Genomic DNA, 18,941 nt, shown 5'->3' with positions numbered 1-18,941 from the left:
ATCCGGGTAATGGACCACCCGACCGTCTGTTTGCCCCTGATACTGCACGTTCCCAGGTGTTTCAATGGGGGCACACTTCTAATTCACCCAGGTATTAACCGTACCGTGGACCTATTAAAGAGGCACTTCTGGTGGTCCACCAGGGAGGCTGACACCTGCGCTTTTGTGGCTGCCTGCACCATCTTACCCCGGGGAAAGTCTTCTTATCGTCCTCCTGCTGGGCTGCTATGTCCTCTGCCTGTTCCCAGTCGTCCGTGGTCCCACATAGCCCTGGACTTTGCGACCGGCCTACCTCCGTCCCAAGGTAACACAGTCATTCTAACTGTATTTGAAGGTTTTTCTAAGGCTGTGAGACGGCAGACATCATTGTCGACCAGGTTTTCCGCCTGCATGGGATACCCCTTTATCGTCTCTGACCGGGGCCCCCAGTTCGCCTCTCAAGTTTGGAAAGCTTCTTTGAAGCTCACAGTAAGCCTCATCAGGTTTTCACCCCCAAACCAATGGCCAAACAGAGAGGGCAACCCAAGACCTAGAGGCTGCTCTGCACTGTGTGGCAGTCACCAATCCAAAGTCCTGGAGTTCCCATCTGAACTGGGTGGAATACCTGCACAACGCGCTAACTAGCACAGTCACAGGTTTTCACCTTTTGAAGCCTCTTAAGGTAATCAACCCCCTCTGTTTCCATCACAGGAGAGTGAGATCGTGGTCCCCTCAGTTCAACATCAACTGTGCCGCTGCCGCAAGATCTGCAGGGAGACCTGTGCTGCCCTACTCCGTTCCACTGCCCAAAACCAGCGCATCGCGGACTGTCACCGGACACCAGGTCCTGAATAGAAACCAGGTCAGAAAGTTTGGTTATCTGCCAACAATATTCCCCTCAAGGCCGACTCCAGGAAACTGGCTCCCCGGTTCATTGGCCCATATATTGTGGAAGAGATCATTAACCCCTCAGCGGTCAAATTAAATCTTCCTCATACCATGAGAATCAACCCCACATTCCATGTCTCACAAATCCAACCAGTATCTTCAAGCCCTTTGTGCCCACCATCCGGCTCTCCTACACCTGCCCAGATCATCGATGACCATCCTGCATTCACGTCCCGACAGCTGCTGGACGTGCGCCGCCGAGGCCAGGTCTCCAGTACCTCATGGACTGGGAGCGCTATGGTCCAGAGGAACGCTCTTGGATTCCACGATCATTCATCATGGAAAATCAGCTAATCAAGGACTTCCCCTTGCTACATCCTGACAAACCTGTTGGGTCACCAGGGGCTCCGATTGAGGGGGTCAGTTGTGCTTTTGGGTCCAGCCTGTGTGTACCATAATGTTACCGGCGCCAGCCCTAGGGGAAGCTGGGTGGTAGCAAGTGGCACACAGCTAGGGTTGTAGCACACAGCTAGACTGTGTAGCCTAAAGGTGTGGTGTAGCTGTGGAGAGACGAGGAGGAGACGTTTTAGTCTTGCCACAGCTTGTTTAATTCTGACAATCATTCAATTATCTCATTTTTACAAAAATCAATTGATAAAAAGATAAAGGACAGTAAATAAATTAACACAGATTTGCTAATAAACACTAAAATAATATGTAAATTGGCTAAAAACAATAATAGACCACAAAATAAATCATAAAGTGCAAATAAAAATACATACTTTAACATTTCTCTTTCACATCTTTACCACATACACACACGCAGGGCGGCAAAATAAAAGAAAAATTGCCTCCGAATGGCGGCAAAACTGTCTCCCTACAGTCTGAACAGTTGGCACGGCGGCTGCCTTAAACTTGAGATTTCGTAACATTTACAATTAAAACTCTCTAAATTTGCACTACTACTAAGCACTTGAGCAAATTGGATTGCTTAAATAAGGCTTTACACATTATAGCTACACTGAACACGGCGGACTTGTGGTGAAAACATGACGACATGAAACAGTAACAAAAACAAATACATTTTACTTTAAACTCTGACACATTTATAGTTTGTACAAAACCTTTACACAGCAATCTGAAATGTGTTTGGACCAAGTTTGAATTAATAAAATAACTTTTTAGTCATACCTGTGGAGAGACGAGGAAGAGACGTGTTAGTCTTGCCACAGCTTGTTTAATTCTGAAGCGGCACCTGTGCTTCGTCCCTCTAATCCCCACAGTAGCGCTCAGAGCACCCTCTAGTGGTGTGGATGTACCCAAAATAAAAGACACATTAGAAAATACAAAAAAATAAAGGGGGTGTCTGTTTCTCCATAAAACTTTAGATGTAGCCTTTTCCAACCTACTACAATAACGGTTTAACAATAACCTATGTATTTGTTTTGACCATTAGTTTCATCTTCTGTTTTCTATAATAACCTTGACCCATACAAACACACATATGTGTGGGTAGATGTAGTGGTAGAACCACAGACTAGCCACATGTCTCACAGTTATTTAACCCGTCGTGGTTGATTGAACTGTGAACAGCAGGTCACAGATCTATTTCCTGACTGTAAACATGGGCAGTCGGATAAAAGAAGTGGAGTACTCTCCAGTTGTATCTTCCTCCTTCGTGCTGTACCTGTTGTAGTCACCTGCTGTGATGACAGCACCATCACACCCACAAGGGAATTTTTGAGATGGCAAACAAAACATTATGAAAAAAGGATGAGTCATCTGTGTTTGGGCCTGTGTAGATTGATATGTTTACGATGATAAAACGTCTTTCAGGATCTATGATGGTGGCGTTAAGACACTACAGTTGAATAAAGTAGACATTTAAACTAATATCACCGTGAAAGTTCCCCAGTTGATTACTTACATTAAGATAATTATTTTTTGTATTACATGTTTTCTGAAATTGTATATTTAAATATGCAAATGAGACATTATCTAATTGCATAAGCACTAATTTGCATTTCCAGAAATCTGAACATTGGATGAAGCCAGGTTCAAAATTCTTGTTTCATTTTGTTGACATGTTAGAGTCAAAGGCTGTTACAGAGGGAATTTTGGATATCTCTTTTTATCACTCCATAAATCAAAAAATACTGTCGACAGACATTAAAACTTGAAGGTTTTTAGGAAGAAAATGTTATATAAATCAGGCTATGAATGATGTATGAACAAACCCCTCTGTAACAACCTTCAGAATATAGGCTCAAAAACTCATTTAGAGAAATCAGTGTTTAAAGATGTGTATTGTAAACTTCCATACATTTTTATTGGAAACCACTTTTTACAGACACAATATGTAATCAAATTTCTTGGCAAAAGCAATATAGAACATCTAAAACACATCAAAACTGATAACTGAATAACACAGTATGGCCTTCAACTGAACAGTAACACAATCACACACACACTCTTTGACACACCTTCACTTATGGTGAATTTAGGAGAAATCTACAGATGCAAAGAGAAAAGGTGTAAAATAAACACCTAAATGTGTATTTTGGACGTTTTCTTTCCACTAGTCTGGAAGAAGGCATGTTATGGAAGTAAAATAGCCCAAAATATCAAAATTGACCAGTGCATGATAAAACGATGTTTTTGCTGGCCTTAAAATGCACACACCTCTTTGTTTCGTGTTGTAGTGAGCCGACAATAAGTGATTGAATTTTGATGATTTTAATTCATTATAGTCTGATTCTGAGAGGTGTGTTTCTTGTAATAAGCATGTATCTGCTTGCAGTTTAGCCAAGTGATTCAATACTTTTATTTATTTTGATGACATGTTGAAAAGGTTATTATAAGGAACTGGGCATTAGTGCTGATATAGGTGTGTGTCTGGTTGAATGTGGTGTGTGATGTAGGTTCCATGGTACAGCAGGACTTGCAGACACAAAACAGAGAAACAAACAAACAATATTAACTACAAAGTTAATGGTGTGCTGTGTTATGTGCATTGTATGTGCCTTTGCTGTACTTTGGAGAAGCCAAAGATACATTTCCGCTGAGGTAGACAATAAAATCAATCTAATCTATAGACATAAAAACCCAAGAAACAAAAATAATTGATACTTGTGTCTTCGCTAGAGTGAAATGGAGAGGGGGGTATCCCACTTTACTTTTAAAAAGTGCCATTCTCTGTTTAAATTTTTAATAAATCAAGACATTTTGTTAAAAATAATATTAATCTATAAAGGGATAAGTGTGCTGATTATTGCCTTGGCTGGGACGATTGAGAGGGAAAGTCAGCGTCTCCTCTGGCAGCAGAGATGGTACACGAGGACGGGTCTGATGGTCTGATCTCTGAGACCATAGATGAGAGAACTCAGACATCTTGGGCAGATGGTAACACACATGTAAATGACAATTTGGATGCGCACAAATATTATCCTGTCCAGGACCTCTGAGATAGCTATGAGCAATGGGTAGTAAATGGTTGAGGAGAGACTGAGGCCCAGCTGCACCAGATGCAGCAGCAGTGTGTTACGAGCCTTACGGGCTGAAGCTTTGTCTGTGGAGGCCGATCTGGCTGCTATCATCACACCAATATAGGAAGAAGCGATTACCACGCCAGCTGATACAAACAGAAAATAAGTGTAGGCTTTTCCATAAAGGTCAGATATTGGATCAAGCAACATGCTTTCTCTGCCACAAAAGTCTGTCATCTGCAGGCTCTGCAATTCTTCAAATGGAAAATTTAATAGCAAAATAACTTGAATGAGGACATTTAGTAAACTGAAGGCCCAAACCACAATGATGGCCACCCCTGTGTTTCTGACGGTGATGAAAGTAGCGTGCCTCAGTGGGTAGCACACAGCGACATACCTTTCAAGACACATCACCACCAGTGTGAGAGGGGAGATCACAGTTGTGAGATCGGCGAGCATGGTGAGAGCACCACACACAGGATACGTCATTAATATTCTACAAGCAGCTAGTAGGTACATTAACTGACTCTGTAGCAGCAGTACAGTGTCTGCAAAAAGAAGGTTATACAGAAGAATATAACGAGAGGTCTCACGAAACACCGTTTTACTCCTTAAGGTAAATAGCATGGTCCCATTAATGAAGAAAAACACACAGCATGGCACTGTAGTTAGAATGGAAAACAACACTAATCCCAGTAATCCCTGATACTGCAGTCCAACAGTGATGTTAGTCTGAGACTGATTTGAATCTGACATCTTAGAGAAGCATTTAATAAACCAGAAATATTAAGCTGTTGATGAAAATTTGAGCACAAAAGCCTAATTAATCTTGTTGAGTTTGTTTTCCTCTAAAGGTGAAGCTCTATCCTTCCATCCATCCATTGGAAGGGTAGGGATACCTGTTGAGTTCACAAGCAAAACCCAAAAACATTTATCCTGTGCAGACAGTTAGCAGGTTAGAGGCCATGTCGCTTTCAATGTAGGCAGTGCTGGTCTGCAGGGTTTGCTTACCTTCACAGAATATATGAGCTCAGTCCTCACACCCACTTCATGTGACACCATCATATTTAAACATGGGTAACGTATTAGTATTTGGTGATGTAACTACTCTACCATTATTTTCTAATTCCCTGGTCCATGTTATCATGTCTTCCATAATCACCAAAAGAACAGCATCTATCCAATATGATATAATTTTGACATGTGTGGTGCTGTTTATTTTTGGAATTTTAAATCATAATAAATATCGATATGGAAGCAAATGACTTTAGACATTTCCTTTAAAGGAAAATTGTATTGCAGTCGTGAAAAGAAGGCTTGTGATAATAATAAATAACATCTTTAATAAATTAAGTTCTTCGTTGCACCACTCTTAAGATAAATGAGAGTCAATCAGTTGACTGAATCTCATAAAATATACTAAACTATCAAGTTGGAACTCTGCTTAATAATTAAATTAACAACTACAACCACAAGAAACTGGCCTAAATTTAATCTGCCAAAAGCCTCATCCCTCGACAGGCCCGTTGGGCCCTGTTCTTCAGCCGTTTCAACTTTTCCCTCACCTACAGGCCGGGGTCAAGAAATATCAAACCGGAAGCCCTCTCTCGCCAATACACGGCCGAGGACTCCTCCCCTGAACCAGACGCCATCTTCCCATCCTCGTGCATCATTCCTGCTATCACCTGGGAGATTGAGGCCAAGGTGAGGGAGGCCCAGCAAGCACAGCCCGATCCGGGTAATGGACCACCCGAAAGTCTGTTTGTCCCTGATACTGCACGTTCCCAGGTGCTTCAATGGGGGCACACTTCTAAATCACCCAGGTATTTACCGCACCCTGGACCTATTAAAGAGGCACTTCTGGTGGCCCACCATGGAGGCTGACAGCTGCGCTTTTGTGGCTGCCTGCACCATCTGAGCCCGGGGAAAGTCTTCTCATCGTCCTCCTGCTGGGCTGCTACGTCCTCTGCCTGTTCCCAGCCGTTCTTGGTCCCACATAGCCCTGGACTTTGTGACCGGCCTACCTCCGTCCCAAGGTAACACAGTCATTCTAACTGTATTTGAAGGTTTTTCTAAGGCTGTGAGACGGCAGACATCATTGTCGACCAGGTTTTCCGCCTGCATGGGATACCACTCTATCGTCTCTGACCAGGGCCCCCAGTTCATCTCTCAAGTTTGGAAAGCTTTCTGTCAAGCTCTGGGCGCAACAGTAAGCCTCATCAGGTTTTCACCCCCAAACCAATGACCAATCAGAGAGGGCAACCCAAGACCTAGAGGCTGCTCTGCGCTGTGTGGCAGCCATCAATCCCAAGTCCTGGAGTTCCCATCTGAACTGGGTGGAATACGTGCACAACGCGCTAACTAGCACAGTCACAGGTTTGTCACCTTTTGAAGCCTCTTAAGGTAATTATCATCAATAAGGTTTCCATCACAGGAGAGTGAGATCGTGGTCCCCTCAGTTCAACATCAACTGTGCCGCTGCTGCAAGATCTGCAGGGAGACCTGTGCTGCCCTACTCCGTTCCACTGCCCACAACCAGCGCATCGCGGACTGTCACCGGACACCAGGTCCTGAATAGAAACCAGGTCAGAAAGTTTGGTTATCTGCCATCAATATTCCCCTCAAGGCCGACTCCCGGAAACTGGCTCCCCAGTTCATTGGCCCATATATTGTGGAAGAGGTCAGTAACCCCTCAGCGGTCAAATTAAAACTTCCTCGTACCACGAGAATCCACCCCACATTCCATGTCTCACAAATCCATCTGTCCTCCACCCGTCCAGATCATCGATGACCATCCTGCCTACATGGTCCGACAGCTGCTGGACATGCACTGCTGAGGCAGGGGTCTCCAGTACCTCGTGGACTGGGAGGCATATGGTACAGAGGAACGCTCTTGGATTCCACGATCATTGATCATGGACAATCAGCTAATCAAGGACTTCCCCTTGCTACATCCTGACAAACCTGTTGGGTCTCCAGGGGGCTCCGATTGGTTGGGTACTGTCATGGTACAGTTGTACCATTCCTAGTGTCTCTGTCTGTTTGTCCTCTGTTGGTTCCCCTCCTGTGTTTGTCTGTGTGTGTGTGTGTGTGTGTGTGTGTGTGTGTGTGTGTGTGTGTGTGTGCATGCTGGCGGGGCGCGGCCTCGGGTAAACTTCCAGTCAGAGACTGACACACCTGCTACTCATCTGCTGCTGCTCACCTGCTCTCCATCCACCAATCAACACCTGGCAGTAAATATACCCGGTTTTTCTCACCGGTCTTCGCCAGATCGTCCGTTTACCCAAGTGGTACTACACCTCGGCCTCTGACTTGCCTCATTGAAAGATTTTCCTGCATGTTTTCTGAACCCCTGACTAAGTCTCTGACTCCCTGTGTTCAGGTTCATTCCTCCCACCTGCCTCCGAGTTACTCACCAGCTCTCCAGAAAGATTCCACCACGGATCCTCCGCTGCTCCACCTCAGCCTGCTGTCCTCGCTCCGCCTACCTGCTCTCACCAGACTCTTGCCAGCCCACTGTCTTCACCCAGTCCACCAGCTCACGACGATTATTTCCACACACCTGGTTATTCCTTGTGTTTTACAATAAACTGAAACTAACTACTTCAGCTCTCACTGTGTCAGTTGTGCTTTTGGGTCCAGCCTGTGTGTACCATAACAGTTTAACAATAACCTATGTATGTGTTTTGACCATTAGTTTCAGCTTTTGTTTTCTATAATAACCTTAACACCCACAAACACACATACAGTGTTGTGAAACAGTTTACCCCCTTCCTGATTTATTCTTTTGCATGTTTTTCACACTTAAATGTTTCAGATCATCAAACAAATTTAAATATTAGTCAAAGATAACACAAGTAAACAAAAAATACAGTTTTTAAATGACGATTGTTATTATGAAGGGAAAACCAATTCTAAACCTACATGGCCCATGTAAAATAGTGATTGCCCCACCTATTAAAACATAACTGTGGTTTATCACACCTGAGTTCAATTTCTCTAACCACAACCACTCCTGTTTACTGCCACACCTGTTCTCAATCAAGAAATCACTTTAATAGGACCTACCTGACAAAGTGAAGTAGACCGAAAGATCTTCAAAAACTAGACATCATGCCTAGATCCAAAGAAATTCAGGAACAAATGAGAAAGAAAGTAATTAAGATCTATCAGTCTGTCGTAATGTACAGGTCAGAACCCACAAATGCAGAACACAAGGAGTGAGGAGATAAGTTCATTTTTATTCACACAGATGTTAGTGCAAAAGCTAGAAAAGAAAAAGAAAAGTCTTTTCTCGAGGGTGGAATAAGAGCTGTCCACTACAGCTCTTGGAAAAGCGGTGAACTCACTCCAGGAACTACAGCTCTTGGGAAAGCGGTGAACTCACTCCTGGACGAAACTGCACGGAACCAAGAACAGAGGATGGCAATGTGAGGCCAGCAACGGCTCCGTAGAATGGCGTGAGTTGGCTCCGAGTGGCACAGGGTTTTCACCGGAGGAGCTAGGAGACCGCTGGTTAGCTGACTGAGCAGGGAGACGGCTGACTAACTGGCAGAGCCGGGAGACCGCTGGTCAGCTGACTGAGCAGGGAGACCGCTGGTTAGTTGGCAGAGCAGGGAGACTGCTGGTTAGCTGGCTGAGCAGGGAGACCGCTGGTTAGCTGGATGAGCAGGAACAGGACGGGCGAACAGGTTGGCAGAGATCTGTGAGGTGACGTGGCTGTGATCACCGGCGAGAGGGATGTCTGCGGCAGAAGCAAACCAGATTTTACAAAAAACACACCATTACTAGACAAAGCTACAACTGTACTTAGCTGTGTGGATGGAAGGGCCGTTACGTAAGCTCGCACAGGTATACGGAGACAATCTGGCACTGGAGATGAGGAAGAGCGGTCTTTATGCTGTGGAGACTGATGATGATTGATGACAGGTGCGCCGGTGATCAGCAGCAGGTGGAAGCCCGGGGAGCCGGAGCACACAGATATGCTACAGACAAACGGAGGACACACACAGGGAGAGGGAAAACTGCACAGAATACTGCAGGGATCACCCAGCATGGTGACTAACCACGACAGGGAAAGGTTATAAAGCCATTTCTAAATCTTTGGGACTCCAGCGAACCACAGTGAGAGCCATAATCCACAAATGGCGAAAACATGGAACAGTGGTGAACCTTCCCAGGAGTGGCCGGCCAACCAAAATTACCCCAAGAGCGCAGTGACAATTCGTCCAAGAGGTCACAAAAGACTCCACAACAACATCCAAAGAACTGCAGACCTCACTTGCCTCAGTTAAGGTCAGTGTTCATGACTCCACCATAAGAAAGAGACTGGGCAAAAAATGGCCTGCATGGCAGAGTTCCAAGACGAAAACCACTGCTGAGCAAAAAGAACATTATGGCTCGTCTCATTTTTGCCAGAAAACAACTTGATGATCCCCAAGACTTTTGGGAAAATACTCTGTGGACTGACAAGACAACTGGAACCATGAATTCTGCTGTTTACCAAAAGCTCCTGAAGGAGAATGTCCGGCCATCTGTTCGTGACCTCAAGCTGAAGCGAACTTGGGTTCTGCAGCAGGACAATGATCCAAAACACACCAGCAAGTCCACCTCTAAATGGCTGAAGAACAAATTGAAGACTTTGGAGTCGCCTAGTCAAAGTCCTGACCTGAATCCTATTGAGATGCTGTGGCATGACTTTAAAAAGGCAGTTCATGCTTAAAAACCCTCCAATATGGCTGAATTACAACTATTCTGCAAAGATGAGTGGGCCAAAATTCTTCCACAGCGCTGTAAAAGACTCATTGCAAGTTATCACAAACGCTTGATTGCAGTTGGCCGTATAGGTTTGGATTTTGTTTTCCATTAATAACAACCTTCATTCCAAAACTGCATTTTTTGTTATCTTTGACTAATATTTAAATTTGTTTGATGATCTGAAACATTTAAGTGTGACAGAAATAAGAAATCAGGAAGGTGGCAAACACTTTTTCACACCACTGTATGTGTGGGTATATGTAGTGGTAGAACCACAGACTAGCTACATGTCTCACAGTTATTTAACCCATCGTGGTTGATTGAAAACTGTTAACAGTAGGTCACAGATCTATTGCCTGACTGTAAACATGGGTAGTTGCACAAAAGAAGTGGAGTACTATCCAGTTGTATCTTCCTCCATCGTGCTGTACCTGTTGTAGTCACCTGCTGTGATGACAGCACCATCACGCCCACAGGGGAATTTTTGAGATGGCAAACAAAACATTATGAAAAAAAGGATGAGTCATCTGTGTTTGGGCCTGTGTAGATTGATATGTTTACGATGATAAAATGTCTTTCAGGATCTATGATGGTGGCGTTATGGAAGACACTACAGTTGAATAAAGTAGACATTTAAACTAATATCACCATGAAAGTTCCCCAGTTGATTACTTACATTAAGATAATTATTTTTTGTATTACATGTTTTCTGAAATTGTATATTTAAATATGCAAATGAGACATTATCTAATTGCATAAGCACTAATTTGCATTTCCAGAAATCTGAACATTGGATGAAGCCAGGTTCAAAATTCTTGTTTCATTTTGTTGACATGTTAGAGTCAAAGGCTGTTACAGAGGGAATTTTGGATATCTCTTTTTATCACTCCATAAATCAAAAAATACTGTCGACAGACATTAAAACTTGAAGGTTTTTAGGAAGAAAATGTTATATAAATCAGGCTATGAATGATGTATGAACAAACCCCTCTGTAACAACCTTCAGAATATAAGCTCAAAAACTAATTTAGAGAAATCGGCGTTTAAAGATGTGTATTGTAAACTTCCATACATTTTTATTGGAAACCACTTTTTACAGACACAATATGTAATCAAATCCTTAGCAAAAGCAATATAGAACATCTAAAACACATCAAAACTGATAACTGAATAACACAGTATGGCCTTCAACTGAACAGTAACACAATCACACACACACTCTTTGACACACCTTCACTTATGGTGAATTTAGGAGAAATCTACAGATGCAAAGAGATAAAGTGTAAAATAAACACCTAAATTTGTATTTTGGACATTTTCTTTCCACTAGTCTGAAAGAAGGCATGTTATGGAAGTAAAATAGCCCAAAATATCAAAATTGACCAGTGCATGAAAAAATGATGTTTTTGCTGGCCTTAAAATCCACACACCTCTTTGTTTCGTGTTGTAGTGAGCCGACAATAAGTGATTAAATTTTGATGATTTTAATTCATTATAGTCTGATTCTGAGAGGTGTGTTTCTTGTAATAAGCATGTATCTGCTTGCAGTTTAGCCAAGTGATTCAAAACTTTTATTTATTTTGATGACATGTTGAAAAGGTTATTATAAGGAACTGGGCATTAATGCTGATATAGGTGTGTGTCTGGTTGAATGTTGTGTGTGATGTAGGTTCCATGGTACAGCAGGACTTGCAGACAAAAAACAGAGAAATACAAACAAATATTAAAGATAAAGTTAATGGTGTGCTGTGTTATGTGCATTGTATGTGCCTTTGCTGTACTTTGGAGAAGCCAAAGATACATTTCCGCTGAGGTAGACAATAAAATCAATCTAATCTATAGACATAAAAACCCAAGAAACAAAAATAATTGATACTTGTGTCTTCACTAGAGTGAAATGGAGAGTGGGGGGTATCCCACTTTACTTTTAAAAAGTGCCATTCTCTGTTTTTTAATAAATCAAGACATTTTGTTAAAAATGATATTTATATATAAAGGGATAAGTATGCTGATTATTGCCTTGGCTGGGACGATTGAGAGGGAAAGTCAGCGTCTCCTCTGACAACAGAGATGGTACACAAGGGCAGGTCTGATGGTCTGATCTCTGAGACCATAGATGAGAGAACTCAGACATCTTGGGCAGATGATAATACACACGTAAATGACATTTTGGATGCGCACAAATATTATCCTGTCCATTACCTTTGAGATAGCTATGAGCAATGGGTAGTAAATGGTTGAGGAGAGACTGAATCCCAGCTGCACCAGATGCAGCAGCAGTGTGTTACGAGCCTTACGGGCTGAAGCTTTGTCTGTGGAGGCCGATCTGGCTGCTATCATCACACCAATATAGGAAGAAGTGATTACCACGCCAGCTGATACAAACAGAAAATAAGTGTAGGCTTTTCCATAAAGGTCAGATATTGGATCAAGCATTATGCTTTCTTTGCCACAAAAGTCTGTCATCTGCAGGCTCTGCAATTCTTCAAATGGAAAATTCAATAGCAAAATAACTCGAGTGAGGACATTTAGTAAACTGAAGGCCCAAACCACAATGATGGCCACCCCTGTGTTTCTGACGGTGATGATAGTAGCGTGCCTCAGTGGGTAGCACACAGCGACATATCTTTCAAGACACATCGCCACCAGTGTGAGAGGGGAGATCACAGTTGTGAGTTCGACAAGCATGGTGAGAGCACCACACACAGGATACGTCAATGTTATTCTACAAGCAGCTAGTAGGTACATTAACTGACTCTGTAGCAGCAGTACAGTGTCTGCAAAAAGGAGGTTATACAGAAGAATATAACGGGAGGTCTCACGAAACACCGTTTTACTCCTTAAGGTAAATAGCATGGTCCCATTAATGCAGAGAAACACACAGCATGGCACTGTAGCTAGAATGGAAAACAACACTAATCCCAGTAATCCCTGATACTGCAGTCCAACAGTGATATTAGTCTGAGACTGATTTGCATCTGACATCTTAGAGAAGCATTTAATAAACCCGAAATATTAAGTTGTTTATGAAAATTTGAGCACAGAAGCCTAATTAATCTTGTTGAGTTTGTTTTCCTATAAAAGTGAAGCTCTATCCTTCCATCCATCCACTGGAAGGGTAGGGGTGCCTTTTGAGTTCACAAGCAAAACCCAAAAACATTTATCCTGTGCAGACAGTTAGCAGGTTAGAGGCCATGTCGGTTTCAATGTAGGCAGTGCTGGTCTGCAGGGTTTGCTTACCTTCACAGAATATATGAGCTCAGTCCTCACACCCACTTCATGTGACACCATCATGTTTAAACATGGGTAACGTATTAGTAATTTGTGATGTAACTCCTCTACCATTATTTTCTAATTCCCTGGTCCATGTTATCAAGTCTTCCATAATCACCAAAAGAACAACATCTAGCCAATATGAAATATTTTTATGCAGTGTGGTACTGTTTATTTTTGGATTTGTTTTTTAAATCATAGTAAATATGGACATGGAAGCAAATGACTTTAGACATTACCTTTTAAGGAAAATTGCATTGCAGTCGTGAAAAGAAGGCTTGTGATAAAAATAAATAATAACTTTAATTAATAAAGTTCCTCGTGGCACCACTCTGACTATCATTTCTCTTATTTAAATCAGTTGACTGAACCTCATAAAATATACTAAACTATCAAGTTGGAACTCTGATTAATAATTAAATTAACAACTACAAGCACAAGAACCTGGCTTAAATTCAATCTGCCAAAAGCCTCAACCCTCGACAGGCCCGTTGGGCCCTGTTATTCGGCCGCTTCAACTTTTCCCTCACCTACAGGCCGGGTTCAAGAAATATCAAACCGGAAGCCCTCTCTCGCCAATACACGGCCGAGGACTCCTCCCCTGATCCAGACGCCATTCTCCCATCCTCATGCATCATTCCTGCTATCACCTGGGAGATTGAGGCCAAGGTGAGGGAGGCCCAGCAAGCACAGCCCGATCCTGTCATAGTTAGCCACTATGCCCCCTGATCCTCTTGTACTCTTTTGTATCTGCCCTCCCTCGTGTTTCTTGGCTGTCCCCTGTCTGTTGCTGTTTATGTAAGTGTGCGTCCCCAGTTTGGTCCTCCGACAGAACGATCTGGCCAACATGGACCCCGCGGACGCAAACCCGGATGGAGACCCATTCCACCAGGCGATAACAAGCCAAGGGATTCTTCTGGGACAGTATCAGCAGATAATTCGGGCTCTCGCCGACAGCAATCAGGCCATAGTAACTCTGCTTACGCAGCTGACGCAGCAGGTGTCCCAACTCGCCACCCAACTCTCCTCGACGGCTCTGTCGGCATCACCTCCCACACCTGCGGATCCTCCGACGGCCCCTCACCCCCGGGAATCCCACGCCTCTGATCCTGTTCCGTTCTCCGGTGACGTCACGAAGTGTAGGGGATTCCTGCTGCAATGTTCACTGGTGTTTAGTCAACGCCCAGTCACTTTCGCCTCTGACCAGTCCAAATTGAACTATAGTGGGTTTACTCTGGGACAGAGCATTAGCATGGGCGGAGGCTACTCATGCTCGGCAACCCCTCTCATCGTTGTCTTACATTGACTTGCTGGAGAGGATGAGAAGGGTCTTTGACCATCCTGTGGATGGTGGAAACGCGGCTAATCGGCTGCTGCGGATCCGGCAGAGGGACCGCAGCGTAGCAGACTACGCCGTGGAGTTCCACATCCTCGCCGCGGACTCCGGTTGGAACGAGGAGGCGCTTATCAGCGCATTCATCGCTGGTCTAAACGACACCCTTAAGGACAAGCTAGCCGCCTGCGAGGAACCCTCTGAGCTGGATGCATTGGTGGCCTTGTGCATTCGGTTGGATAATCGCATGAGTGAGCGGTACCGGGAGCGCACCAACCGTTCTCGTCCCCTTCCTGCTCGCCATGCGGCTACCACCGTCCATCCCCGTACCAGAGTGTCCAACCCGTCTCCGGCTATTGCTAGCTCGCCAACCACAACCGACCCAGAGGAGGAACCTATAATGCCATTCGGACTCACGAACGCCCCGGCCGTCTTTCAGGCTCTGGTGAATGATGTGCTACGGGATTTCCTCATTGACTTTGTCTTCGTTTACCTGGATGATATACTTTTCTTCTCCCCGGACAATTCCAGCCACGTCCTCCATGTCCGGCAAGTACTACAAAGGAGAACCGGTTATTCGTCAAGGTGGAGAAATGCGAATTCCACGTCCGATCAGTAAGTTTCCTGGGGTATATCCTGGAGAGCGGTCAGATGAGGACTGATCCCGCCAAGACGCAAGCGGTGGCAGAGTGGCCTAGACCCACCACCCGCAAACAACTACAGCGTTTTTTGGGATTTGCAAACTTCTATCGGCAGTTCATTCGGGATTATAGCTGGGTGGCAGCGCCATTGACTAGTCTCACCTCCCCCAAGAGCCCTTTCTCCTGGACCCCGGAAGGTGAGGCGGCCTGGACCCGTTTAAAGGACCTTTTCACATCGGCTCCCATCCTCATCCAACCTGACCCCTCACGACAATTCACTGTGGAGGTGGACGCCTCCGACATCGGCATCGGAGCCGTCCTCTCGCAATGCTCCCCCACAGACCAGAAACTCCACCCGTGCGCCTTCTTTTCGTGACGACTCTCTCCGGCCGAATGAAATTACGACATCGGAAATAGAGAGCTTCTCACGGGCAAGCTAGCCCTAGAGGAGTGGCGGCACTGGTTGGAGGGAGCACAGCAGCCTTTTATTGTATGGACCGATCATAAAAACCTGGAGTATATTCAGACAGCAAAGAGGTTAAACTCCCGCCAAGCGTGCTGGGCCCTGTTCTTTGGCCGCTTCAAGTTTACTTTAACTTATCGCCCTGGGTCTAAGAACACCAAGCCAGACGCCCTCTCCCGGCAACATTATACCTTGGACAGCTTCCCCGAACCAGATGCCATTCTCCCGTCTACCTGCGTAGGAGCTGCCATCACATGGGAGATTGAGTGTATTGTGAGAGCGGCCCCCCGAATCGACTGTTCGTCCCGGACTCAGTCCGTTCCCAGGTGTTACAGTGGGGACACAACTCACGCTTCGCCTGCCATCCCGGAGCGACCCGTACTCTTTCACTTTGAAAAAGGTATTTTTGGTGGACGACTATGGAGGCCGACACCCAGGCCTTTGTCGCTGCGTGTTGCACCTGCGCTCGAGGCAAGACTTCACATAAGCCACCAGCATGCCTACGTCAACCTCTCCCCATCCCTGGTCGTCCATGGTCACACATTGCCCTGGATTTCGTCACCGGTCTTCCCCGTTCACATGGCAATACCGCCATCCTCACCATTGTGGATCGTTTCTCGAAGGCGGCCCACTTCATAGCCTTAACCAAACTTCCCTCAGCCCGAGAGACGGCTGACCTCGTAGTACAACATGTCTTCTGTCTACATGGCATACCCCTGGATATAGTTTCTGACCGGGGGCCCCAGTTCGTTTACCAGGTGTGGAAGGCCTTCTGCCAGGCGCTGGGGGCAACCACCAGTCTCTCCTCAGGGTTCCATCCCCAGTCTAATGGTCAGACTGAGAGGGCCAACCAGGACCTCAAGGCCGCCTTGCGCTGCGTGGTTGCCGCAAACCCGTCGACCTGGAGCTCCCACCTTGCCTGGATTGAATATGCCCATAATTCATTAACCTGCTCTGCTTTTGGTCTCTCTCCTTTCGAGGCGTCTTTAGGTTACCTGCCCCCCCTCTTCCCATCCCAGGAGAGGGAGCTGGGGGTTCCATCAGTTCACCACCATCTTCGCCGCTGCCACAAGGTATGGCGAGAGACCCGAGCAGCGCTGTGTCGGTCATCAGAACGGAATCGGGAGATCGCAGATCGATGTAAGACTCCAGCACCCGCTTACGAGCCAGGTCAGATCTTCTAGAAACATTCCATTAAATACAGAATCCCAAAAATTATCCCCCCGCTACATTGGATCGTTCATAATTGAACGTATCATTAGCCCCACCGCTGTGAGACTCCATTTACCTCAATCTACGAGGGTCCATCTGACCTTTCATGTTTGACAAATCAAACCTGTAGCGAGGTAGGGGGCTCCAGTATCTGGTGGACTGGGAAGGATATGGTCCCAAGGAGCGGTCCTGGGTTCCTCGCTCCCGCATCCTGGACCCACGGTTGATTCGGGAGTTCCACCAGGCTCACCCTGAAAAGCCCGGGAGGGTCGCCAGGACGCGCCCGTTAGAGGGGGGGTCCTGTCATAGTTAGCCACTATGCCCCCTGATCCTCTTGTACTCTTTTGTATCTGCCCTCCCTCGTGTTTCTTGGCTGTCCCCTGTCTGTTGTTGTCTATGTAAGTGTGTGTCTGTGTTCTGGCCGGCTCCCCGATCTCCCGGCTGCGGTTGATTACCGGCACATCAGAATCAGAAATACTTTATTGATCCCCATAGGGAAACTCTTTGTTACAGTAGCTCGCCTTTACGTCAGTGCACACAGGAGAAAGTACTAGCAAACAATATGATACACTATAAAACACTATAAAGACAGGTCAGAAAATAAATTATGTATCAGGTCGGTATAAGTATAAGATAAACTAAGTGTCAAGTACCAAGTGGGTTTTCCGGTTGATGATGATAATACAGTATAATAATACAATGTAACAAAATAAAATAAGTAATAAGCAGAGGTACATGTACTGTCGAGAGTAATAGAGGTATATAATATCAATAACAATAAATATGAAAAACTAACATGGGAAAACAAATATTGCACGGGAGTAGTACACAGAATATTGCACAATTATTCAATTATGGTAGAGATGTAATGATCAATGTCCAGTTTAGTGACCTAGGCTGGACATTGATCATACTGGGACTGGGAGGCATATGGTAAAGAGGAACGCTCTTGGATTCCACAATCATTCATCATGGAAAATCAGCTAATCAAGGTCTTCCACTTGCTACATCCTGACAAACCTGTTGGGTCACCAGGGGGATCCGATTGAGGGGGGGTGCAGTTGTGCTTTTGGGTCCAGCCTGTGTGTACCATAACAGTTTAACAATAACCTATGTATGTGTTTTGACCATTAGTTTCAGCTTCTGTTTTCTATAATAACCTTGACCCATACAAACACACATATGTGTGGGTAGATGTAGTGGTAGAACCACAGACTAGCCACATGTCTCACAGTTATTTAACCCGTCGTGGTTGATTGAAAACTGTGAACAGTAGGTCACAGATCTATTGTCTGACTGTAAACATGGGCAGTCGGATAAAAGAAGTGGAGTACTATCCAGTTGTATCTTCCTCCTTCGTGCTGTACCTGTTGTAGTCACCTGCTGTGATGACAGCACCATCACACCCACAAGGGAATTTTTGAGATGGCAAACAAAACATTATGAAAAAAGGATGAGTCATCTGTGTTTGGGCCTGTGTAGATTGATATGTTTACGATGATAAAACGTCTTTCAGGATCTATGATGGTGGCGTTAAGACACTACAGTTGAATAAAGTAGACATTTAAACTAATATCACCATGAAAGTTCCCCAGTTGATTACTTACATTAAGATAATTATTTTTTTTATTACGTTTTCTGAAATTGTATATTTAAATATGCAAATGAGACATTATCTAATTGCATAAGCACTAATTTGCATTTCCAGAAATCTGAACATTGGATGAAGCCAGGTTCAAAATTCTTGTTTCATTTTGTTGACATGTTAGAGTTAAAGGCTGTTACAGAGGGAATTTTGGATATCTCTTTTTATCACTCCATAAATCAAAAAATACTGTCGACAGACATTAAAACTTGAAGGTTTATAGGAAGAAAATGTTATATAAATCAGGCTATGAATGATGTATGAA

The 18,941-nt window shown here is 44.6% G+C and overlaps 3 protein-coding genes and 1 long non-coding RNA gene across 5 annotated transcripts in view; 1 reads left to right on the top strand and 3 right to left on the bottom strand.

The window, feature by feature from the left end:
- LOC122887786 overlaps nt 1-18,941 on the top strand; it is a 60,984-nt gene that overhangs the window by 37,257 nt on the left and 4,786 nt on the right. The window contains exon 6 of one of the 2 annotated variants that reach the window (XR_006380606.1): nt 6,787-7,642. Coding sequence is in view for 1 of the 2 variants with exons in the window: in XM_044221293.1 (XP_044077228.1) it covers nt 691-698 (8 nt within the window). In the remaining variant the exon portion in view is untranslated. Of the gene's footprint in view, nt 1-690; nt 1,270-6,786; nt 7,643-18,941 lie in introns of those variants that run through there. The other variant, XM_044221293.1, reaches the window with a different exon arrangement.
- Nucleotides 3,171-5,418, bottom strand: LOC122887780 (odorant receptor 131-2-like). The gene has a single exon (XM_044221285.1). The coding sequence runs from the start codon at nt 5,106-5,108 to the stop codon at nt 4,170-4,172; it is 939 nt and encodes a 312-aa protein (XP_044077220.1). The 5' UTR covers nt 5,109-5,418; the 3' UTR covers nt 3,171-4,169.
- Nucleotides 8,574-9,504, bottom strand: LOC122887787. Its single transcript, XR_006380607.1, has 2 exons — nt 9,202-9,504; nt 8,574-9,096 (listed from the first exon to the last, which is right to left on the bottom strand). It is a non-coding gene; the product is annotated as an uncharacterized LOC122887787 (long non-coding RNA).
- On the bottom strand, nt 11,162-13,437 carry LOC122887784 (odorant receptor 131-2-like). Its single transcript, XM_044221290.1, has one exon. The coding sequence runs from the start codon at nt 13,092-13,094 to the stop codon at nt 12,156-12,158; it is 939 nt and encodes a 312-aa protein (XP_044077225.1). The 5' UTR covers nt 13,095-13,437; the 3' UTR covers nt 11,162-12,155.

The sequence above is a fragment of the Siniperca chuatsi genome, linkage group LG14 (assembly GCF_020085105.1).
Source record: "Siniperca chuatsi isolate FFG_IHB_CAS linkage group LG14, ASM2008510v1, whole genome shotgun sequence".
Lineage (NCBI taxonomy): Eukaryota > Metazoa > Chordata > Actinopteri > Centrarchiformes > Sinipercidae > Siniperca > Siniperca chuatsi.
The sequence above is the reverse complement of the archived record's forward strand: the minus strand, read 5'-3'. Positions and strand labels throughout refer to the sequence as shown.